Below are 25921 nucleotides of genomic sequence, written 5' to 3' on the forward strand. Positions count from 1 at the left end.
ACCACCACAGCTACAGTATATTGTACTCTTAGTTAGTTTATCACTCTTCAATAATCTTTCCCTTCTGCCCCCTAGCTGCCAACAGCCCATGCCGCTTTATAACCACAGGCGGGCCAAATTAATGGCAAGATCATTTATAAAGCTGTGGTCTTTCACCGTTAATTACTTTGTATAATTTCTGCTCCAATATTCATCAACTGCCTCTTTTGATAGACATAGCGGTATTAAAACCCCAGTATGTAATTCTATGATCTGCACAGCAGTGTATATAATGAGCAATAAATCAACTTTCATTTACTGTCTATTGCGAGCTATTAATCTTTGCTGTGTTACTCAGAGTGTAACACTGAGGCCAGCTGTCTCTCTGCACAGTGCGCTCACAAACAACATCAACACTTCCATATCTTTCATGGATATGAATTCACGTCGTCAACACGACTCAAAGCGAGTCAATGGTGCCAATCAAAAGTTCAAGGCTAGGTGCCTGTCTTTTTCCCTGTGTGGCGCTTTTTTTTCTTTCCCCAGTAAACTTTCTCTTCACGCCTTCTCCTCTGAGCAGGACTGTGATCTCTCGCCGTGTTCTCAGATGACTCGTAAGAACAGGTTCGACTGAACTCAAGCGTCTGATAGTCAGAACATCATCTTCACACCTGAGTGTTTGGAGCTGGAATTTAGTAAGACGAGAAAGAGCAGCGTAGGGCAACTGAGGTATGGATTGGGGGTGGGGGGGATTCGGGGGGGGGCTGGCGGCTATGAGAGCTGAGAAAACACAACAAAACCACACTGAAAGCTGTGCAGAAAGAAAAGGAAGAGGAGGGATTTAATTTAATAGGAGAATGCATATGCATGTTTTAAATATGTATAGTCAAGAAGATTATTTTTTTCTATTTTGTGGTTTACATATTGTACATATTGGCCTAGAAAGACCTGAGAGGTTGCACATTGTTCAATGTTGTTTTCCTCACCATTTAGTATTATTCATATGTACTGTATACAGTATACACCAGAGTGATGTTGAATTCTCAGATATGTCATGTAAATCTTTCTCCGTGTAATGCAAGCAGCTTGAATATCACACTGTTATATTAACGTTTTCATTCTAATACATTATCATTCCTCTAATAACAGCTAAGTCATAGAGACCTATATATCGGACACTCCACATAAAACTACTAACTACAGAATTGATGAATGTGCTGTAATATAATCGTTTTGTATCAGGACACATCACATCACCTCATTGCACCACATTTCCTATAACAGCATACCTCACTAAACATTATATTCCTTTTCTAACAATCACAACTGTTTTTCTCCACCGGTTAGTTCTGAATTTTTGTATGAATACAATGCCTTATTTATTTGTTTGCCTTCTTCAAAAGAGTAAAGGACTCTAAACTAGAATACATGCTGCAACATTTCAAAAGACTAACTGCATACTAAAGCTTCCCTGTGGCATAGGCTTATACATTTCTGTTACAAAAGTCGTGTCTTTTAACTAACGCAAGCTGGAAACAGCGGGCTATGCCGAGACCGGCTGGGTCCATGTTAGAAGCGTGTACAGAAAGCCTCGACTCCCCAAGGTCAGCTCAAGAAACATCAAAACCTCCACTGAGGCAGCTGTGGAAACAAGCGCTGCACTACAGTCACCAATCAACAAACAAGCTCTCCCTGAGTGGCCTGCAGACCTCGGATGCTCGCTGTGGGAGCACGGGACTCAGGAGTGGGCACAAACATCAGAATCATCACAACCGTCTCTGATGAACCCTCTGAAGTTCAGTGAGCAATGTATAACCCTTGTTTTTTACACCCAACTCTGCATCTCTATGATGAACTATTTAAAACAGCACAGTGTAATAGGTATTAAGTCCAGGTCATTTAAGTAGTTTTCTGATTCAGCCATTTATCAAGCTACATTTGTCCCTTAACATACAATGATAATGAAGAAGAGCAAAGCATGCTTTAACCTAACCCACAACTATTAGTCCCAGATCAATCTTCCCTGAAGGCCACAGTCATGTCTGTGGAAGGGATAAATTGCTGCTATCAAATAGACATTTACATCTGAGCAATGTAGTCAGCGGGAACATTATATCTGCATTCCCATCCACTATCTCGCACTCCGTAAGACATTTATCCTCATAACCTTCCCATTATACACCGTGCGCTGACCATCAACTGCCGTCTGAACAGCACAACTTCTCTGGAAAAGTGTTCCATCGCTGCAATGCTAGCTTTCCAAATGGTCACTTTAACATCATGATGCGATTCCCTTAATGATGGTGTTATTTAAGGTGTCATCTAAGCCTCTGCCAAAAAGTCAATATGTATTCAATCTGCGCTTTAATATGATTTGTAAATGCTGAAACCCTCAGTGAGGACCAGATGATCACTGAAAACGAATAGGGTTAAAACAGATCCTGGGTTGTTACAAATATTAGCTGCACTCCACATATAGATGTTCCCCCGAGTTTATTCCACCCTGGGAGTAGTGCTGTACCTGCGAGTTTAGTAACTTAGCAACTGGGGTCATGTGACCACTAACTATGACCTACAGGGATTATAACACTGTATACCTCGGAGTATATGGTGCTGTCAGGGAAGTCCTCAATCCATGTCCTTTCCAATCCCAACACTCTGCTGCTGAATTTCTAACTTATATTGTTCTCTCAGTAGATGTGGGGTATGTCTTTCCCATTTCAGTAAAAAGCCCTCTGCGTTAGGGCTGCTCCTGAAGAACTTAAATAAGTGCTTTGGTCAGATCAAGCTAAACAGACATCATAAGGCTTACAGGCTTTAAAAAGAGAGAGGAAAAGATGGCTGCACAACACACACATCCAATGAAAAACTACACTGCCAGCTTAAATCTGCAAAATGCTTTTTAAAAAATCCTCATGATTTAATAGTCTTTGAGTGCTGAGTTCCCGCTGACCGGGTTCCTTTAGAGTCACAGACGAGGTCAAACAGAGCAGGGTCTCCAACTGAAGTGAGGAACACAAGGTCACGCACATTGCTTTGAGCCCTCACTGTACCCTTTGCATCCTACAGCTTCATTAGAACCCTGCTATGCACACTCACACCTCCTCATGATTGATAATTAAAATTTGATGTTGAGACGGACAGCCCAGTGTGTTAGGTGGAACCCTTTCATTCATAATGGATTGGCAATCATTCTGCTGGTTATCATGAACTGGAAGCGGAACTCATGGTTGAATCCAGCGCACTGGTTAATCAGTGTAACAGATCCAGGGCTTGGGATGGAAGAGATCCGGTCTAACTGCCAGATACCATGAGCAGGTAGGTAAGATATCCAGAAGTCACTTCTATAGCTTTTCCTATATATATATATATATATATATATATATATATATATATATATATATATATATATATATATATATATATATATATATATATATGGCATGGTATGCTGACTAATCCCTAATGTCACATTTTGCTCTTATTTGTTTTACTACACTGTTTTTGAGCCTATACAGAAACCATACTCAGTGTACTTACTTTCTTACCTAGGTACCAAAAGTACCAAACTGTGGAGCAGTTGTGGAGCTAGAACTAGTGCAGATCCTTAAAAAACAATACGCTTAAAGCTTTCTACCACCACAGCAATCTTCAATAATATGTCAATTCTGTGAAAACCCCAGCTTTGGAATTTGCTTGGATGTCATGATGTCAAATTCTGAGTAAAATATTCAGATATTGAGCTCATCTGATGTTGCTACTGTTGGGGATATTAATGTTATGCTTACCATTATGAACCAACTGACATCACCATCCCACAAACCCCAGAAAACCTTCCTACTTCAAAGTGAGCTATTAATCATGAGATTATTATGAGTAACAGACATAGATACACAATGGTGACAAATGAAAAAAAAACTAACTAAAGTGGAAGTTGGGCCAATCTTCAATCTTCCCTACTGTAGACTCTACAAATTCTCAGAAACTGTACTGCAGAATTTAAAACCCCATTCCTTTAAATGATATTCTCTCAGTAGATGTTTTTATGATGGAGGAAGAGAGCACAATCTTACCCGTCACGCAAAAAACCTCAGACTGGTGTTTCTATGGGGTGAGATCTGGTGACTCTAAAGGCCATATGTCCAAGGCCATATATTTATATAATTTTTATTCCCATCAATCCATTCACTAAGCATATTTCCATTCATTTGTTACCTTTTACTATACTCAGTTAGGGTACAGAGAGATGTTACTATTCATTAGAAACAATAGTGTGCCATACCACTGGTGCAAAAAAAAAAACCTTTATAAATGTATTAAAGTATTAAAGTCTTACAGTCGGTTTCTTCCTTCATATCCAGATTAAAAAATAATTGTCTCAGGAGAAAGACAGAGACTTGAGAGTGACTTGAGTTGAGAGAGGTTCATCTATATCGCAGTGGCAGCAATCCTGAGAGCAAACGGAGCCAGAATTAAAATTGCAAACCAGTGAGAGGTCCAGCACTGAGAACCTTCATGCTGAAGTTCAGTGCAGGACAGTTGCAAAACCACCGAGACGAACACTGCGTTCGATAAACTGTGGCACAACATAGACCCAAATATTTCCATAAATTTATAATATCACTAAATATTCATTTTAGAGCCTGATCAAGTGGTATATTGCGAGTATTCCGTGCATGTGGAAAGACCCTCTAAGCTGATTTGGTTGCTTTGCATTTATGTTTGTTTAAGTCTTTAAGCTCTAAGTTCTCTTCTGTCATATCAAATATTATAAACTGAATTTTCACTGGTGCTTATTAGCAGGCAACATGCAAATGAACACTAACCTAAGTGGAACAAGCCAATTACTTCAGTGTTTCACTTATCAATTTGAAGAAGGAAACCACCTGCTTGCTTTAATCAATCAATTTCACTTTCAGCCTCACGTTGTACTAGATGGCTAGATAGCTAATAAATTAAACAGTGGCAAAGTAGAAAAATCACTATGTAGAAAGCATTTTAATAAGAATAATAAGAAGTTCTCGAGACTTGCATATTGTAACCATAGCAACAGATGACGCAGCTTAAATTGATAAAGTTCTAAATGTAATGTGACACATCAACTAGCAGAATTAAAGCAACAATCCACTTTGCTAAAGTTAAATTCGTTGCTACATAAGTTAGACCCAGGTGAATCCAGAGTCTTGGGAGTATTGGCTGAAAGAATGACCAACTAATGGGAAACAAGACCGTTACAAAACGCCATACAGGTACATACTAGCACTTGTGGAAATTTCGTGTCAATAAATCACCCGCTAGAATGCTTTTGAAATGTGGGAGGAAACCAGAAAACCCAGTGGGATCCCAAGCAGATTTGGGAGAACATGCAAAACTCTGAACAGACAGTACGGAGGCAGTAACCAGAGCCGAGGACCGACCTGGTGAGCCTTGAGCTGTGAAGCAGATCTAAGTACTACTATGCCAACATCAGCATGTGAATGTTGACAGAAATATAATTCTCGTAGCTAGATAGCTGGTGTGATTTAACACAAAGTCATGTCAGATCTGAATACACCACAAGTGGTTTGTAACTGTTACAGTGCACACACCACATGAGACACTTTCTTTTTTAGATCAGCCCACATTCCCTGTCCCTGTGAACAACTGAATCCTGCCCGTAATAAATATGTGTAAAAGCTATATTGCTTACATTGTATAGACTGGATAGTTTTTTACAACCTTGGCTGTTTTTTTTCAAAGCTCAATTATGAGGGTTTTATGCTTAATTAACAGAATTATTATTGTAGTTAGACAGCACGCTGAGTGCCGTGTATTATCTGTCCTAGCTAGCTAAATGAGTTGCAGAAACATCTGGTTCCAAACCATAAACAATGGGCAAAGATGATATTCTGTCAGTCAAGACCTTGGACCATGTGCTGCTGTTTTGCAATAATAAGCTTTTCATTCATTCCTATTGGCTCAGACTGGCAGGAATTTGCTGCTAATCGGGTGTAAGCCATATGGCTGACATACAATCGCCGAATAGTTGCTACATGACAAAATGTGAGAGAACAATACTACTGAAACACCTGTGACCCTGCCCATGTACTTCAGGGCGATTAATGGAGGCCAAATCCCTTAAAAATAGGAGTTTGTTTTGCTTTGGCAGTGTTCGCTGCACAGGGAGAGAAGGTAAAGCAGGTCAGTTTACAGCTCTTTCATAAGCACTGTCCTTCCTGTTGGTTCAGCTGGATCAGCACTGTGATCACTCCTGGCCACCTCCCATCACTTACACTTAGCCTTACACACACTCCTATTGGGCCTGCAATGCTTTAATCTCTTCACAACTACCCACATTCACACACAAGCATGTGCACAACACTGAACACATTCACACCTTCGCACAAGTCTCCATACAGAAGAGAGAGAGAGAGAGAGAGAGAGAGAGAGAGAGAGAGAGAGAGAGAGAGAGAGAGAGAGAGAGAGAGAGGGAGAGAGAGAGAACTGGGAGCTCTTTTGTTTGCAAATCCAGTTTGTGTGCTGTTATTTCCAGCATTAAGGTGGCAGGCTAGGAAATGAAGGTAAGTGGTTTCACAGGGACTGTGGAGTGAAGCGAATGAAACAGATACTGAGGTAGTGATTGCACTGGTGCATGAGGTGCTGCCAGAGGAAGATCTGCAAGCTCACCGTTACATAACCGTGCAGCCACTGTTGACAAACTAAAGCATTTCAAACAAACAGTTACGAGCAAAGTGGTGAATGGGGGTTTAAGAAGGGGAGTTTCATTCAGCTCCTGACTGAGTATCATATTAAGCAGACTACAAACATTGCATATAAAGCAAATCAAGGGTAAATGAAAAAGCTTTAAGCAATGAAGATCGAAAGTACTTCCCTGTGATAGAGGACGGCTTAAAAAGAAAGCTTGACACTCTTTCAAACACACACACACACACACACACACACACACACACACACACACACACACACACACACACACACACACACACACGTCTGTCTCTCCCTGTCAGTAATCTCTCTCTTTCTCTGCACAAGAAAAACGACCTCTAAATTTAGCATCAGATTTATCATGCAGAAGCTGAGGCTCCAGCAAAGCCGGAGAGGGTGGGGGGAAACTGAGTGAAGGAGGCGTTTCCAACTAGGCGCTGTCTGTCCATCACGGGTCACACTCTCAGCCAATGAAATTTCAAACATGGTGCATGCACTGCAGACAGACGAAATATTTGTACCATCTCTGTCTGTCACCCGGGACAAAGCATGTGGGTGAAGAGAAAGTAAAAAGAGCTCCAGAGGAAGAAAGGAAGAGAAGGGTATATGCAGTGTATGAGGAAAAGGTCTGCTGATGCAGTGGAGAGAAGGACAACTACTAAACAAGGACATACTCTCTCTCTCTCTCTCTCTCTCTCTCTCTCTCTCTCTCTCACACACACACACACACACACACACACACACACACACTTAGTCCATCTTCTGCCACACAGACAGTTACTTCACTACACACTGCACACCTTACACACAAACACACCTTACACACACACACACACACACACACACACACACACACACACACACACACACACACACACACACACCACATTACAAAGAGAGAAGCAGGGAACAGGATGCCACATCTGACAAGTCAACACTGTCAGCACTCGTGAAAATGTTCTGTGCAATATGTTCATGAGTACTATATCCATATACTGTCACAGCAGAGCAGAAAAACGGAATAAACGGAATAATATTTTACTGATATTTGAAAATAGTACAGCTGCAGATCAGTGCAGGTTTGCAGTACAATACAAATTTGTAAAAAATGAAACACTTTATTTAAAAATTGGGGTAAGAATAAGTGGCTAACATTATAATCCTGATTCTTTTAGGTGATTGTGATTTTGCAATTATATTCCTCAATTATTCAGCCAATTTAGGAGCAAAATCCATTCATGGAGCTTTATCAAGGTATCACTTTAAAGAAACACAAAAATGATGTTCTCTTTCCACAAACTCTGCTGTACTCACTCAATAATTTACTGGAACATTATTAATCCAGTGGTCTTTTATTTCAGCTTTATTACTAATTTCGCTTATTCTGTAGTAAAAATGATGTAGGTTAATATGGAGAATTTTCTGAAAATAAACACTTTTAAACAAATCTATTCCATTCATTCATGATTTCAAGATACTGTGCTATCACTCACATTATTAGCACAACGATTTAACAATTATAAAACAAACCGGCATTTATTTGAAATCATGAGTCATAAACATGTAATAGTGTATAATAAAAAATATACTTAATTAAAATACAGGGTCCAAGAGTGAAAACAACTAATCAGCAAAGATGAGATCATTTTTAAAGGCAGATGCAAACCAAATGTAACAACCAGATGCAATAAAACACTATATGAAAAGGCAAAAACACCAGAATGCACCAAGCAGATGTGATCAGTGTGTGTGAGCAAAGCTACAAAACAATAAAATATGGTGATTTTTGTTGGTGAAGATTTCAAAATTATATGAACGTGTATTAATATCTAACTAGAGAACCTGAAGGGAACAAGTGCTAATGGTGAGAGAAAGAAAGGTAGACTGAGATAGATAAGTTGGACGATAACAGAAATGAGAGGGGGGCAAGAGAGGGGGATAGAGAGAGAGAAAGAGAGGGAGGGAATGAGAAAGAGAGAGAGAGAGAGAGGGAGTGAGTGAGGGAGTGGGTGGAGAACCCCAGCACTACTTGAATGTGTGTGAGACATGGCAGCTTACAGCAACTTTAAAGAGCGTCTCAGTGCTGCAGCACCTGCAGGGGTGGATATGGAGGCCTGTCTGCTCCTACAGGGAACTGCAACACACTTGGCAGCCTTCAGCTCTGGGAGAAACCCTAAGTGAAAGCTCCCAGATGCTCCAAACCGAGTTTGTCACTGTGTAATAACTTGTCTGAGCTGCTGACGTGTTTGGAGCACTCGAGGGCCGGCCGAACGTCTGAACCATGAACAAATAATGCTTTCACGATCATGATGATGCAGCACAAAAGGTTGGCCAAACAGGTCATTTATTAAGCAAAAATGTTTGTGCGCATAATGAGCGGTTTGAAATGCATATTGATTTCATGTAGAATAAAATTGCTAGGATAATGTTGACAATCTGTTTTATATGCAATGTGCAGTCCTAATCAATTTTGTACACGCTCACAGCTAAACAAATACACAAAAGGGACTAAGATTATTGTTTTTAGGCGAAAAAGGAACATGTCAAGAGGCACAACAACAGTGTTAGTGTTTTCCTTTTGCTTGATCGCTGGGCTAATGGCTCAGTGCGTGTCAGGGCTCCACACACTCCTTTTTTTGTCTTTTTGGATGTGGTACAGCACCAACCTGCAACACTGAATTTTACACAAAGAAACCTTTTTAGCTCATCTACTTCAGAGGAAAATGGAGACCTCAAAGCAACAATGTCTAGTTGATGTGCAGCCAACAACTGTAACGAATCCTGGAACACCAAACAGCATTGATTTTTCTTCCTGACCTTCCAACAAGATTGAAGTGAGGGTTACGGAGGAACAGCACGTCTCAGTGCACATTCTTATCAGAAGACCTCGGTGCAGTTAGGACTCGATATACAGCACCTTTACATGTTGGATTAATTTTCACCTCTCTCTTTCTCACAGCCAGGGCTGTTTTGGCTCTGCCTTAGACATGTTGCCACACTATCAGCAGGCCTCCATTAGATCCCTGTGCTTCTGCTGATCAAAACAAAAACAAACACGCAAGAAGCCACATCCTAAGAAATACAGTAATTGAGTGTGTTTGAAAAGAAACAGGAGAAGGTGGTGGAGCTGGAAAACTGAGGAGGGGGGGGGGGTGGGGGGGGGGGTGTTGAAAAAGATCACTGAGTGTTGGAACCTAAATGGAGTTTTGTCAATGGCCATGTTGAGAGCACCTCGTTTTCTCGCTCTTCTGCATGCCTGTTCCCCTCATTAGTGTCACTCAATGATAGTTAGCGCTGGGTTAGCAAGAACGGCCACGAATTTTACTCTATAGCTTCTGCTGCCAGTGTGAACACATCATCTGTGCTCCCTGACAAAACAAGCAGCGAGACAAAAGATGCCTCAAAAACAAAAGGGGAAAAAAAAGAGACATCAGCCGTTGGAGCACAGCATTATGCTGTCTCACCTAACTCTAGATCCGAGATGGTCATTTTTGTGTTGCCATTTGTTGCTTAACTAATCCGAAAAGACGTAGGGTTTGATTTCCTCTGTCTTCTATTTTACTGCTTGAGTAATTTGGCTTGCTAAGACAACAGAAGCACCAAAGAGACAGATCTGTCTTGTTATCATGGATGAACACATTCGTCGCACCCTGCTGCAAATCTCTCATCCCTGAGCAACTCAGGTTCTACACGATATTTAAACCAAGCTTCACAGACATCAAAGATGTGCGACGGATTAAGCGAAGGCCCTTTTATCAAATCTGCTTTTCTCAAACAGCAGAGAAACACATGCTGAAAATTTCCAGCTAGCAAAGAGGAGAAAATAGCTACATTGCCAAGCTGTCAGCACGAGGGGCAAAATGAAAGCAGCGTGCAGCGGTGACGCCAGAGAGGAACTGAGTCATGCCTGCGCGTAGATCTTAATTGGCATTGGATGGCAGCAGAGGGCCGTTTGGGAATGGGGCTGTTGGGTTGAGGGGGGGTTCTACAAGCTGCCTCATTTCCTCAAGAGCCTGGGTCCTACTACTTCACAGTGGTGTCTCATGGACTTCATTAAAAACTCAACCTGCAGTTTTCCTGCTCATCAGCAAGCCACTCCCTGAGCAACGTCTGCTGCTTTCTATCATAGGAGGTGCAAAATATTTTTTACTTAAAACGTACACAAGGCAGGGAGTGAGGCGGAGGATTAGAAAAAACAGCACGGCGGACACATGCGTGGGATGGGAAAAAATAAAATTGGGGAGGGAAAAGAAATGACACCACAGCAGGAGTAAACTCAATTCCCACCTCCCGTGGCAAATCCCAAACCAGGCTGATGTCTCGGAGCTGAGGATGTAGCTCAGGGAGCAGAACAAGTGCAGGCATTGTTTTGACAGCTCTGGTGGTGGTAAATGCCAGGACGTCTCTCCACTCAGGCTTGTTGTCTGTTGTGCTGCTTCTGAAACTGAAGGATCCTATCATGATCTGTGCCGACTTCCTGTATTTTTTTCCCCCATTCCATTCTCCCTTCATGCACTTCAATTGCAGATTGCATTTTTGAAGAGAACGTCACTCATTAGGTTGATTATTGCCAGTGGCGTGGATTCGCTGGTGAAATAAAGTCGGTGAAACAGAGGGTGGCTGCTTGGAGCTTTCAATCGCAAACTCATTACACAGTGTCTAACAGTGTTTGGAACTGGTGTCAGCAAAATGACACAATAATCTTTTAAAGGCTGCAAAAGCAATGGCTGGGAGCCAGAAGTGCTAAGAACAAGCACAAAGGAGGGGTGAAAAGGGCAAGATCTCCTGCGGTCCGGAGAAAACAGAGGCCCAAATTCCAGCGAGGACAAAACTTCAGCTTTCTCAGCTAGCATACTAGCTTTCTATCAGCCCATAACTGGACTACACACTTACCCTGTAACATGATTAAGAGATTACAGACTTTCCAGTACATGCAATAGAAAAAGCTTTAAGAAGCACAAAATATAGTTTTTGCCCTGTCCACACCGTAATGATCAGACACAAAGGGGACTAGACAATAGAGACGCTTTCACAAAAAAAGATAAAAGGAAAGAGCCGAGCTTAAAAAGAACTGAAGCGATGAAAAATGTGATCGACCTGGATTGATTCCACCTACAGGCTTGTTATAACAGCATGATAGCTTAATTAAAAAGAATACATAGCTTCGGGGTAATGACAGTTTTCTCTGAGGGAATATCAGATCTTCGTCTGCCCAATATCACTCCGAATATCAATTAAAATCTTGTCAGGACATGCAAAGACGTGTTATGCAAATGTGGTGTGAAAGACAAAAACATAAAAATAGCAATAACAAAAGCAGCAAAAGCCAGCTCCAGTAACGTCTGCATTACACGCTGTTAAAAACGGCGATGGCAAAAACAAAAGCCCTTTTCAGCCAGTACTCAACCGTTCAAAAAATAATAATATTTGCATGCTTGCTCTGTGATAAAAAAAAATATGCCACAAAAACTTTGTACCTTTACATTGATGGATAGAAATTAAAACCAGCCAGGTGAGTTTCTCGTGTTTATTTAACCACTAGCCCAGATGATGCAGCAATCGTGTCACTCGAGCACATACTGTATAAAGAAAAAAGTTTCAAGGCTACCTGTGTAAACCCGGTGTCATTTAAATGGAGCTAAAGGCACAGTCAGTGTTCATGCTTTTATTTGGGAAATAAAAAGCAGGCCAGCACTAGATAGACAAAACAGTGTGGCTATTTAGAGCTTTTCTATTTCGCTGCACTTGTTTATTTGCACATGCTTACACCCTTCATGCCATTGGACTGGAGGAGAATGCGGTAATGTATTCGCATCCTACATGCTCTTAGCCAGTTGTCCAGGCTCCTGAATCCCCTCTCATGATTGGATGAGAGGGTGTTAATGTATTTGCCTGGAATTTATCATTTACTAGATTTCCTGAGCACAAGGAATAGAAGAGATACACGTATGAAGTAGAAGAGCTGCTGGAACCTGGCGCTTTAGTACCCCATTCATCCTAAACCCACTCTAAGCCAAGAAGCAGCATTCGGCCTGGGGGCCTGCGGTCTGCGTTTGGACCAGCCTCGCTGGCATGGGAGCAAAAGAAACAGTGCGTCATTTCCCCTCCACTGGTTCCCCCACTTTGAACAGAATGGAAAAAGTTCTTTATTTCAATTAGCCAGCCAAGTGTGCTATGGACACCTGCCACCTAGCAAGCTCTCTCTCCTCGGCGCCTCCTGCCCAGTTTGGAAAGATGCTGCCTTCCATACGCTGATCAACAACCAGTCTGTCTCACTAAAACCTCACACCAAACACAGTCTAAAAAAACCTGAAACTGCTCTCAGAGCAGGGACAGGAACTGCTCTCAAAAGGCTCAAGGCACAACCAGGAAGAAGCAATTCAGGTATAAAGGCCATGGCACGAATGCTCATCAAGCGGTAAAGTGGGGCACAATGCACATGGCTAACATGTCTGCATCCGAAGAAAATTGTCCCTGCCAGTATAATAAAGCCAGCAAAGGCAGCCAAACAATATAAATTGTCAATGCCAGTGGCAGCGCTCACCTTATCTAGGTCATAAAAATTACAGCTCTTCTAATCATCTCCATTTTAAATAAGGACCACAGCATTTCAGACATTTCTGTAAACTTTAGGGTCATGAGGGAAGGTGATTATTCCATTTACTCTCCTGGACAGAGCCTTTACTGTCGAGGCACTCTGAGGTCAAATTGCTCGTCATTAACCTCGGTGGTATCTATGTTGAAATCTAACTGTGCTCTAACCCCAAAAGACATAAACATTTGGGGGTTTTATTTATTTATTTAATTGGGGGTTGTTGTTTTTTGCCAATTACTGAGCACACACCAATTTCGACATCTTTTACAGATGATCAGCAGATGACTAAGATCTCTTTTTATTTTTGTTCAGTTACAAAGAATATCCTCTTACCTTGGGTTGAGCACGTCTCGGGAAGGCAACTTTAGGGTCGATCTAATAAAACAAAGACAGAAAATATTATAAGTAACATATGCAATGTGCAAGAAAATTCAATAATATATTATATACTATATAATACAATGTGTACATGTTACAGCAGACCTGTCTGTATTTTAACAACAAGTAGCAAGCAATATGCACATACAAATAACATCAGTTATCAGATGACATGTTAAACAAAAGAAATCTTAGAAATTAATAGCTTCATGGACACGGCAGTGTGGGATCCAGGGGACAAGGCTGACATGTATTGGTGAGTGCTGAAGAATCAGAAGAGGCATTGGATCAATACATCCACAACCTTGTTCCCTCTAGAGGGATTATCATCATTATTGGTGACTCCTTCCTACACAGTTACTGTCTGAATAAAAGGCCTATGGACCAGCAGAGGTTTGAGGCATTTCTCTTCTTAAGAATCAATCGTGGAAGCTTATAAAACACAAAATTGATCAATCCTAGCATGCACTGTGATACACATACCATACAGAGCTTATAAGTTTTCCTATTCAAATCCACAAGTATGGAAACATAAAGTGATGCAACCCTCAACTCTCAATGACGGTTATATTTCACTGCATCGTTATTAACTAGACTTTATATATATATATATATATTAAAAAAAAAACACACAGCAAAGTAAATTCAATTTGTTCTTCAGCTGTATTACACACACACATATATGTCAGTGTATATGTGACAAGATAGACAGTGTATTAACAAATACTCTTTTCAGAGGTCTAATGGAGGCAACATTTCCTTGTTTATGGAGGATAAACTAAATTATGTGGAGTATATAGTAGAAGAACTTGAAGAAAATTCAAATTGGTACATAAATAGACATCAGTTAAGGTTCATGGTGTTCTGCAAGAATTTATTCATGGAGGCAAAGATGGATTTCATCGTAAATTCATGGAAATGAGGAAGCCGAAATATTTTTGCAGAAAAAATAAGGGCACAGAAATGCCCCGTTAACTAAAATGATGTCAGATGATCACGCATGCAAGGACGGTCACACCGTAGCCAGAGTCTTCCGTCGAACAGGAAAAACACAGGAAGAAAAAAAAACAACTCGAGGGAAAAAAAACCCATTAGTGGAATATTGCACTTCAATATGCAGCATGTCTTAGTACTTTGTCACTTCATAAAAAAGGTGAGAAATTGAAGACATGACCGTGCGCAAAGGAAAGATGAAGTAAACATGGCTCTTTTTGCAATGCTGGGGTAGGAATTGTCCTCTGCTGAATGAATTTGGTCTGAATAGAATGTAACATGTACTGCCTTTTAAAGACTCTTTCCAGGGGAAAAGCTAGGCTGTTTTTATTATACTTTAATTCATCCAGAAAAGTGTTTAATCTAAAACAGATTGCTTTTAGAGAGGACCGCAGCCGGCAACCAATTGTCAACACACAATGCAATTTTCACTCCAGGTTTTACATCTGCAGCTTATGTAACCATTTTTTAATCAAATGTGAAATACTAAAGTGTGTCACACATTTTGCCGTGCTGCTCGCCTCATATCTATTCTCATACATTCAGCATCTCAGAAATTGCCGGTGCTAGTGAGGTGAGTGGGGGAAAATAAATAAATAAATAAATAAATAAATAAATAAATAAATAAATAATAACATGACACAAAGGAACACAACACAGTCAAAAAGGAGTAAATTACTTCTATTAAATACATATATAATAAGATAAATATGCTAACAAAATGAAAAATAGAATGCTTAAAACTAATTTATTTTAGTTAATTAGGCAATATTGTGTAGCAGAACTGTTTAAAACAGGAGAATATTTGAATAAAACAGAACAGAATGTCAAAGTAAATAAATGAAACCAAATAAAAAGAAAACACGAGATACAGAAACCGAGATAGTGAAAAGTACTTGATGAAGCTTTTTTATTATTATTTTTGTAAACATCAATATTAAACATTAAAGATTGAGTCAGGATTTTCAACTGCACCGCCATTTTGAGTATTTTGAGCTTTAGTTTTTCCGTCTTTATTTTCTCTTCTCATGCATTAGTCAGGCCTTTCAGCTCCTGGCTTCACCTTTATGAATGAGGTCACACACTTCAAGACTGAACCACTGAGCCGTGTCTTAGCTCAGGGTATGACATCACGATCCGTGTCGCAGTAATCCCTGCTTTAGCTACCATCACTGCCATCCTCGTGATCTCAATCTCTCTCAATCCTGGACACATGGCTGCTAATGCTCACTGTAGTGCTTTTCTTCTGTTCTTCACCACTCATTCAAAAACATTGCCTTTTTTTATTTTCCAGCCAGGATCCTAGGGATATGTCTATACAGAGCGCTTATGTAATGCGGCAGACCCAGATTTGTTGTCGGAAATATCGGACAGACATGGGATTTTGAGATACAACAGCCCGGTTTTTAAAATAAATGGGGTTTGGGTATAATACATGATATTTGAGTCATGTGTCCTTAAATATCCCACCGCTGTGTGTTAATGACTGATTGTGTGGCTGTGATATGATCAGCTGCACATTCCTAGCTTTCCATCCTCAATATTCTTCTCTTTTCTTCTTCTCCTCACACGCCATGCTCAATTATTATTCATTAATAATCGCTATCATTTTAATAGAACATACTCATGATTGCTGTAAAATAAGATTAACAACATGAGCCACAGTAATCTACCTTGGTCTCTGTGAGAGAAATAAATTGAACAGGTTAATCTGCAGAAGACTAATTTAGCATCATAACCTCAATCGAGCAACTCAAACACAGAGCGGAGTCATTTTTTTTTTTTTTTGGTAAATTAAATCCTCACATAGTAAGAGGAATATAAACAAAAAAACAGCAGCTCTAGTGCACAGAAAATGGCAGCTGGTTAAATTCAAACTGTAATTCAATTAAAAGTTTAAAAAATAAATAAATAAAAATAAAAAAGGGAATTTGTATAAATAAATAAAAACAAACAAACAACAAACAAACAAATAAATAAATAAATAAATAAAATAAATGAATGAATGACTGAATGAATTAATGAAAAATCAGTGTTCTAATACTCACAACAGTTTAATTTACACAATGACTATAACTACCCTGAGTCTAATTTTTTAACTTTTTGCTATATAATATACACCCTAATTCGAATACACAACCCTTCCCTGGAGAACTGTCTGATCACGGTATTTATTTCAAACGCATGGTTTAAAACTACTGTGATGAACTGTCAAGTCAATAAAAAGACACAGAAGACCTACAGAAAGCACTGGAAATTAAGGTTCAACTAACACCTAGTCCTGGGGAAATAACCGCATCATAATCCCTTGCTGATTTTTGCATAAGTACTTTTGCACTTCAATTTTCCTTCAGCAAATTCATGTCAAGGTTTTTTTTACTGGTAAGGAAAATGATGTTGGGCTGTTTGTCCAGAGCTTCGCTATTCAAAATCAAAGCTTACTCATTCTTGACTCCCACTGGTTTTTCAATGACAAATCTCCAAACAATAAAGCAGCTGAAATGGCAACGGGAAACATTTACTGGACCTGAAACAGCAAAACATCATATTCAATGAACTTTTCATAGCACACCTATCCTATCCAGGGATCCTAAGAATTTCACTTTGCAGGAGAAAGTGTGTAAATCTAGCTTGCAGTGTAACGAATAGAAACATAGTACTGGTTTAAATGAATAAGCTGCTCATATCTAGTAAACATCCTGAGCAATTTTTTACTATATTCTAATTCATATATTAGAACTATAAAAAAAAAAACCCTAAACTGAATTTCAGATATTTAAAAAGGCTTATTTATTACATTGTTATAACTAAGCATAAAAACACAAATCTTTACGGATTGTGGGGAAATTGTCAATCTTTATTTTTAAGGTGTGCAAAAAATGTGAATGGAAAATCATTGACAAAATCATGTCTTATTAATGACATGGATAAAAATGAGTATAGACATAAACTGACATTGAAATAAAATAAACCTATTTTGTTAATATGTAATTAAATGAACGAGACAATCTCTTAACCACATGGTCACCTTCAAAGAAACATATTTAATCCAGTGAAGCCATAAATGCATCTTTACAGCCTCACAACTCTTAAACCCGAAGTGACAGATATGCACCCGTGTCTCGGTGACGTACGGTGTGAGATCGGCTCACGTGTGTCTAAAGTGTAAAACAAGCACTCAAGTCATACATCAGTGTCTGTGTGCAGCTTAGTTTGAATTGGCACTGCTTCAAGATGGCAATACTGATTAAATACACAAAACGTCAAACATGAACCTCGGACATCTCTGGCAGTGTGTGTTGTGTTCAGTACAAAAGCACAGAGTATATACTCTGTGCTCTTATTGACCTTTCACGATAGGAGCCAAATGTAATGGAGTTAAAGAGTTCATTAGCAAGAGCATCCTGTCATCTGGGTGTTTGTGTGTGTGGTACAATCAGAAATGTCATGGTGGAATCAAACAGGACAGGAAAGATTTCACAAAGATAGCACAAGGAAAAGGAAACATACCGTCTTTGAGTCTAATTCGTGGTGAGGTTGACCTAAAACTTTATCTACACTGGCCGCATCTGCAAACGTAACAAACCCAAATCCCCTGCAAAAAATAAACACACACACATACACAGAACACAGATGAATAAGTAGGCCTGTTGACATTAAGTACATAAAATCATTTGTTTTTTAGGTGCATTTACAAGATTTTTGGTAACCTTTACACAACATGTGAGCAGTTGATGACACTGGCAGTTATGTTCAAATCAGAAGAAACACGCTAGTGTGTGTATGTGTGTGTGTGTGTGTGTGTGTGTGTGTGTGTGTGTGTGTGTGTGTGTGTGTGTGTGTGTGTGAGATTGAGTCTGTGAGAGAGAGAGAGAGAGAGAGAGAGAGAGAGAGAGAGAGAGAGAGAGAGAGAGAGAGAGGGGGATACAGAGGCGCTAAATAAGAACTAGAGTCTGTATGTGCGTGTGCGTGTGCGTGTGTGTGTGTGTGTGTGTGTATTCGTGTGTGCGCGCGCGCGCTCTTAAAACTCAATGTCACTGCATTCACTGATCCCGGAGGTTGGAAAAGTGTAGCTCTGTGTTCCTGCGATTCCAGACACAGAATAAATCAACACACACACATCGCACTGAATGTACCTGGAGCGCTTGGTCGTGGGATCCCTCATCACCATACATTCTCGGATTTCTCCAAATTTACTAAAATAGTCTCTAAGGCTGTCTGCAAGGAGAAGAAGGGAAAGAGGAGACACGTAAGCACCCGATCACCGCTTGGACAAGTGCAGTGTGTGTGTGTGTGTGTGTGTGTGTGTGTGTGTGTGTGTGTGTGTGTGTGTGTGTGTGTGTGTGTGCGTGTGTGTGTGTGTGTGTCTGTGTGTGTGTGTCTGTGCGTGTGTTTAAACGCCCCCTAAAGCATGTAGGGGTCGAATAGAGGACTTCAAATGAGTCGAAATGAAGAGCTTCATGTCCCGTACAGCGCACTGCATGTAATCCATCAACACAACACAACACAACACGACATGCCAAACAGCACAACACAACACAAAGCCCATGTTCTTACCTGGTGAAGTTTGCCAGCTGAGGCCACCGATAAACATTTTACTGGAAGAGGAAAACACAGTAGAAGTGAGTCCAGATGTCACATCGGCCATTTTGACGTGGAGCTAACAAACTGTGCTAGAAACAGACAGTAGGGTGTCTAAAGGAGCTGTGAGCCCTGACTGAGCTGTGTGGTGAAGGGGGCAGGCCAGAGGCTCCGATACAAACCAAACAAAGGTGTAGCTGCGCGCAGCCGGAAGCTTCCGTCCCCCTGCGCCGCTTCTCCAGCAGCAGCCAGCGCGCTCGCACCCAATGACATGACAGTGAAGTCAAGTGCTGTTACAATAAAATTGCGCCTTCTTACCCTGGGTCGTGTTGCGAATCGGTCGGACTCCCGGACGTGGCTTGGCTCCCGTCTCCCTCCATCGCTAACCCAACTAAAAACAGGCAACAAACTAAAAGGCGCGCAGTCACAGCGAACGGAGCCCCGGAGCGCCGCTAAAGCGAATCGCACTGAGCCGGGAATGCGCGCGTCACACGTGGGCTCTGCTCTGCCGGGCTCCTCCCACTCTCAGCCCCACCTCCCACATGTGGGGCGGAGTCACAGCGCGCGTCAATCCAAACCGAATACATTGACGCACCGCGTATAAACCACGCCCACATCACGGAGTCGGTGTTTGGCTTTATTATAACGTGTTCTTAGGGAGCGCGCGGTTCAGCCATTACGTCACCATTAACAACAATACAAGTCTGTTTATTAGGAGAAATGTGATGCTTATCATTTTAGTATCATTCCTAAAGAGTTCCCATTAAAAAAAAGAGTCAAGTCAAATAAAGTAAGCATAAAACAGGTTGTTTTGTAAAATACTGAGTTCGTTTATAGTAAATAAGTATGTTTAATTCTTTATAAACATAAAGAATTAAGTCCTGGCAGTTGGGAATAGCATTACAGGGTATTTATTTTTCTTTCATGAATCAAGAGGATCCTATAATATCTACCATGTAATAACTAACAGGAACAGACTAGAATGCAGTGAAATTAGGTTTGTATCTCCATGTCACACAAATGCAGATTTAATAGGTAATAGAAATAAAAGAATACTGCACAGAATAGGAAGAGATGTGCAATCTGAAAAAAATTTATAAGTGAAAGATGTAAAGGCAACGTGGGTTATTAATGCGAATAATACTCAGACTGTAGTCAGCATTATAAGGATGATGACAGTATTTAAACTGACAGTGACAGGTCATTATCAGCTGATGCCATAGAAAGTGACAGAGTTTGTTCCTGTGCAAAGTTGCCTATGTTGTATGTAGAAATATCACAGAAAATAACAGGATGGAATTGTGTGTAACATTTATTGTCAGGGAACGGGGGTTAAAAACAGACCCAAATGCAGGATAGTTAAAAAAAAACATGGTTTATTAATAACACAAACAAAAACCAAACACAGACAAAACAAAAGACACATAAGGGACAGGTGTGCTTTGTTTACAAAATGTAAACAAAAGGGAAAAACTCCTGACATTTATAAAGACTGGATAGCACAAGCTTAACTTATATGCATACAAAAAAGTTGAGGTAACAACCTATTCTTATAGTTGTTAGAGCAAACAGGCCAGAATGCATTACCAACAAAGATATATTGGAAACCTAAAGCGTGGTGAAAAGATTTAATTGGTTTTGTGGCGATATGTTTATACCTTTATACTCAAACTACCTTTGTACGCATGGTTGTCCTGCATGTTGGAAAGGAGAACCAAGAAACAAGACATATTATATAAGAAATTTAGTTTATTTAAAGCATCTAAAAAAAAGGACATTTTACATTCATACATGTAATTATCACCATTGCTTTCAGAGTATGAAGATTCATCATCAAAAACATCAAAAATATTCATTTGACAATAACAAAAAATAATAATAATAATATTTTCAAATCCTGAAAGTGAAACCTGTTATTCAGGGAAAGGTGAAATAAAGGTCTCTCTGTCTAAAAGTGAAAAAGAGAGGCTTCGGGGAAGGAGTTTTGGACACTCAGTTATGTCACCCTGAAGGCAGTTTATTTCTTGCAGGTCCATTTAAGAAGAGGATCCGTGGGCCAAAGACAGCTCGTCTCTGTCTTCTCCCCTCCATGAGACAGATTCTAGACGACATATTCACCACCAGAAGTGAAGAACCCACATCAAGTTAATGTCCAGAGGAGCGTGGCTGAGATGCTACTGATTGGCAGGTGAACTCCAGCGTCTCACCTCACTGCCTGACAGGCTGCTTGTTGGTAAACTGACACACAAGCACCTATGGGGCTCAAGCCTGAAGCAAAACATCTCTCTCATTCCAGGATTTTTTTTTCCTTCATTCAGATTCTTTTACTGACTTAAAGCTGAAAAATCTCCCAGACTCCCAGCATGGAGGGCTGTTTATTGTAATACATTAATATTCAGAATATTGAATATATATATAACTTCAAAGGTATATCAGGTTGAAATATTAAAAATATTCAGTATAGCATTTGGTAAAATATGAACATTATAATAATTCACTAGTTCTTTAACAATAGTGATTGGGATGAAGCTGTGAGAAACCTGCTAAATAAAGCTAATACTTCCGGATTTAAATGTGTTTTTTTCCGGGTTTAATAAGAATAAGCACCACTACTTCTGATCCATTTCACTGTAATGTACTACACAATTATATTTCAGATTAGGCCTGGCAGATTGGTTTAGAGGCTATTTACAGTAATCTAAATGACATTATTTCATAATAAGATCTGATAAGCATAATGGTCAGCAGCATATTTTGTTTAAAATGGTTGGCTTTCATACAGAATTAACTTGAAAATAATATCTAGCATCTCATTTTAGTACACACAAAGGTTTGATTACTGTGAAACAAATAAATGTTTGTCAATAAAAAATTAAGCTTTATCATTTGGAAATTATATTAAAAAGTATTTCGGGTTACTCTCACGTCTCAGTGGGTTTACAGCCATAAACCTATTCATGTTCCTCATAAGCCATGTTACTCATAAAAGACAAAGCTTCAAACATTAGCATAAGGCACAGTACGCCAGTCTCCCTGTTCAGTGTATTAGCCTAATGGTATATGCCATGCATATTCACATTATCTGTGACATACCCTGAGCCATGATTGGTCTGATTGGTCTATTAATGAACTACAAATCAGGAGATGATTTAAATGCATGTACAAGAATATGTGGCTTATAAAGTAACTGTTAATTTATTCTGCAACCCTGCTATTATCTGTAATGTTTCCAAGAGTCCATTAAGTCCTCAGAAACAGTGCAGAAACATGTCAGATACAGCGCTTGTGATAAAAGTGAAGCCTAAGTGCATGATGGAGCTTTGCCCAATTAGAGGCTGTGCTTTTTGCAATTAGAGAAAAAACTGAATTTGACAGTAAAAGTGAGGAAAACCTTCAACACTTGAATGAATACCATGACGTGATGTGTCTAAGGAGGATCTCGTGAAGTTGTTGAAGTAATGCAATTGGTATATAATGTCTTTTCACCTATTTGAAACCATTCTAGCAATGTGTACCATGTAGATAGAAAACATAAAAATGCATTGGGGATTGGGGAATCTTAATAATATCAAAAGATAATGATTAGTTTCTGTATAAAAACAGCCATATTGTTTATCCTGTAATAAAAATACCTCAGATCTTAGCAGCAATGGTAATGACGGTGTCACTGTTACAAAAGTGAGCACAGCTAATAAAGAGTTCAATCTAAAATAAAGCAAATAAAATAACGTGGGAATCAATAATGTGGTTCTGTCATTTCACAACAGTAAAATAAAACAACAAAATCATAAATGTGGTGAAACTTACCTTCTCAAATGTTGAAACTCATGAAATTATTCTTTGTGCTGCAGTTTTAAAGGTCTGTTTTTTCTGCTGCTCTTATTCGCTCAGCTCAGTTTCACTCACATCAAGGACAAGAACACTGTCCTTTCCGCTGCTTTCCCTTCAATAAGTTACGGTTGTTCACAACAACACAGCTGCTCTATTGACAAGCCTAGAAAAGGTCTTCACATGTACCTCCACACACAGATACAGAGCTTTTTCAGTTATGAGATGGCTCAGTAAGCAGATGAAGCCTGTATGAAGAGGTGCTAAAGACCTTTAACATGCTTTTATCTGCATATTCACTTTACTCAGCCTCAATGTCCGTCTCTACTGAGCCATCCCTCACGCACTACAGATTACTCAAAGGCTGTGAAACATCCGACTTGGTTTGCCTGACTCACTGCTGTCTGCCTCTTCACAGGCAGTCTTGCCAGGTCTGAGTGCTGATGGGTATTAGACACTGTGTAATGAGAAGCAAGATTCTCAACATTTTGCAATTGATCTACCATTAGAAACACACCAAACGATATGAAACTGTCTGAAAGCCTTTTCCAAGAATTTAGTAACTAAAATGAACTTTATAATGGATTTCAGACACAATACCAAATCTGGTTGCACTGTAACTAATTGTTGCTGTGAACCTCTGTGACTCTCTCCAACAACCGGCAAAATTGTATTAAAGGACTGTAAGTGAATATAGTCAGGAGTTATGAATCACTCATGATTGCCAATATAAGGTTGTTTCAGCTTTTATTATACAGTGTAAATTATTATTCTGTTATTAGATTAGATTTACATCCAATATTCCTCTGCAGCCATTCAAAGGTCTCTCATAGAAATGAGAGCACTATAAAAATATATAACATTCGCATGAATGAATATGTCTAACTCCCTATTGTATCTCATTATATGTGGAATTCAGAGTCGAGGAACCTGCTGTTTCACCGAATTAAAAGACTTGCAGTGACCTCTAAAAACTGAATTGATCTGGTGATGAGGAAAAAATGAAGTGAAGGCATTTGAATGAACAGCAAATATGGTTGAGTGCACTCATTACAACCATCTGAGCTTTATAAGGCCATGCAGCTCCTCTATTTGACCGAGAACCCAGACAGGCATAAAGTTGATTAATTTAGTATGCAACACAAGTGGTTCTCAAGTGCTCAAAGAGTTGATGATGATGATGTTCAAATGATGAACTCAAACGCCATCTTGTGGTCATGTCGTGTTATTGCAAACTGATCATGACTATACCCTACTGCCTTTCTCTATACAGTATTCAATAGGATTAGAACAATGAAAAGTCCCTATGTAGGGGTTAAAAGTAAACTTTAGCATTTGTTGTTTTTGTTTTTTTTGCACATTTAAAGATGCTATCCCATAAAAATATGAGTTACAGGCTAAAAAATAGCAATAGAGAGATGAAATACTCACAAAATTCTAAAAATAAAATAAATGTATAAAAAAAATCAGTTATCCAGTCAAAAGCTCATTAATGCACATGGATAGCTATGCTATATTGGGATTATATATTTAAATAATTATTATTGAATTTTGTACTTAGAAACAATATAAAGTGTGCATGAAATTATGCCAATGTATATACAGTTTAATAAGCTGCAAATGAAATACAATACCTTTTAATATGTATTTACTGTTCTCAGATCTTTCACAATGTAAAGAATAGGGATCGACTTAACTGTGATTTTGCCACTTGGTTAAAACAATACGTCGAACATTATACAGGTCAAATGATGATGCCTGCATTTGTCTTCCTCCATCAGGTGACAGAAACCTTTATCTGTGACATCAAATTACCAGAAAGTGAAAAAGTCATCTTTGTATGGTAGAAAATAAAGATTGTTTAGCAGTGCAAGTGTATGCGTCTGGTAAATTTATAGTCACAGCAGAGTTGCTTAAATTCTAAAGACTGGTGTTTAAAAAAGAGGAGGAGGAGGAGGAAGAAAAAAAACACTCACCAGCACAACCACCACAAGCACTGTTGATGCTCAATGTGCTGAGAATGAATAAAGATATGAAGTAGAACGGCTGATGTGCTAAACAGACGTTATTATAGCTACAAAGTGATCTGCATGGTAGAAGAAAGAGTTAATGACTGAACTGATGACATCAAGTAAAAATTTCTTAAAAGCTGGAATCACAGAGACCACTGCTGTGGATTTTGTACATGATAGCTGTTGATCAGGGTCATCTATACCAAAGTGTGATTCGTTCAGTAATACTGGCCTTCTTAGTTACAGGCGTGATCACTGCTCGCCTATAGCTGAGAAAAACAGCTGAACACTGACAGTCCAGTACTAAAGGCACAGCAAATAATGTTTCAAATGAATTATTAGTTTCATCTGACCAGACAGGCTTCTCCATGGAGACCACAGCACAAGAGTAAGATTGTGTTCTGATTAGAGAACAAAAAATATTTGATGTGTTCCGCAATTGTAGAACCAATGTAGTAGGTACATTGAAAGAAAAAAGAAAGAAAAAAAAAACAAAACCCCACTACTCAATTAACAACCAGACATTGAAAAGGTCACACAACTAAACAGCAGTTGATGTCAGTACTAATTTCAGAGCTGTGAAGAAAAACACAAAAAAAAAAAAAAAACAGCATTCAGTGATGACATGAACAACCTTCACAGGGCAGGAGTGAAGCTATCACACAGCTATATCCACTGCTCAAGGAAGACATTTGGAGGAGAATTATAGAGGCCAAACCACAAGATGCAAACCAGTAATCATCAGTAGGAATCAAAAGGCCATGTGGGAATTCACAAAAAAAATACAGAGGAGTTGCAAAGCTTTGGACCCAAGATTAAGTGTTTATCTAAATCATATAAGCCGGTAAGC

The 25921-nt window shown here is 39.4% G+C and overlaps 1 protein-coding gene across 14 annotated transcripts in view; it reads right to left on the reverse strand.

The window, feature by feature from the left end:
* Window positions 1–19774, reverse strand: part of msi2b (musashi RNA-binding protein 2b) — a 237049-nt gene extending 217275 nt beyond the window's left edge. For 7 of the 14 annotated variants that reach the window (XM_027148101.2, XM_027148096.2, XM_027148099.2 and 4 more), the window contains exons 1-5: window positions 19550–19773; window positions 19208–19248; window positions 18787–18868; window positions 18161–18245; window positions 13613–13654 (exon numbers count right to left, since the gene is read on the reverse strand). In XM_027148101.2, the coding sequence (XP_027003902.1) occupies window positions 13613–13654; window positions 18161–18245; window positions 18787–18868; window positions 19208–19248; window positions 19550–19611 (312 nt within the window). In that variant the 5' untranslated portion in view covers window positions 19612–19773. Of the gene's footprint in view, window positions 1–13612; window positions 13655–18160; window positions 18246–18786; window positions 18869–19207; window positions 19249–19549 lie in introns of all 14 variants that reach the window. The other 7 variants (XM_027148097.2, XM_027148086.2, XM_027148091.2 and 4 more) reach the window with 3 other exon arrangements.
* Between the last annotated feature and the right edge of the window lie 6147 nt (window positions 19775–25921).

Source organism: Tachysurus fulvidraco, chromosome 11 (assembly GCF_022655615.1).
Source record: "Tachysurus fulvidraco isolate hzauxx_2018 chromosome 11, HZAU_PFXX_2.0, whole genome shotgun sequence".
Taxonomy (NCBI): Eukaryota; Metazoa; Chordata; class Actinopteri; order Siluriformes; family Bagridae; genus Tachysurus; species Tachysurus fulvidraco.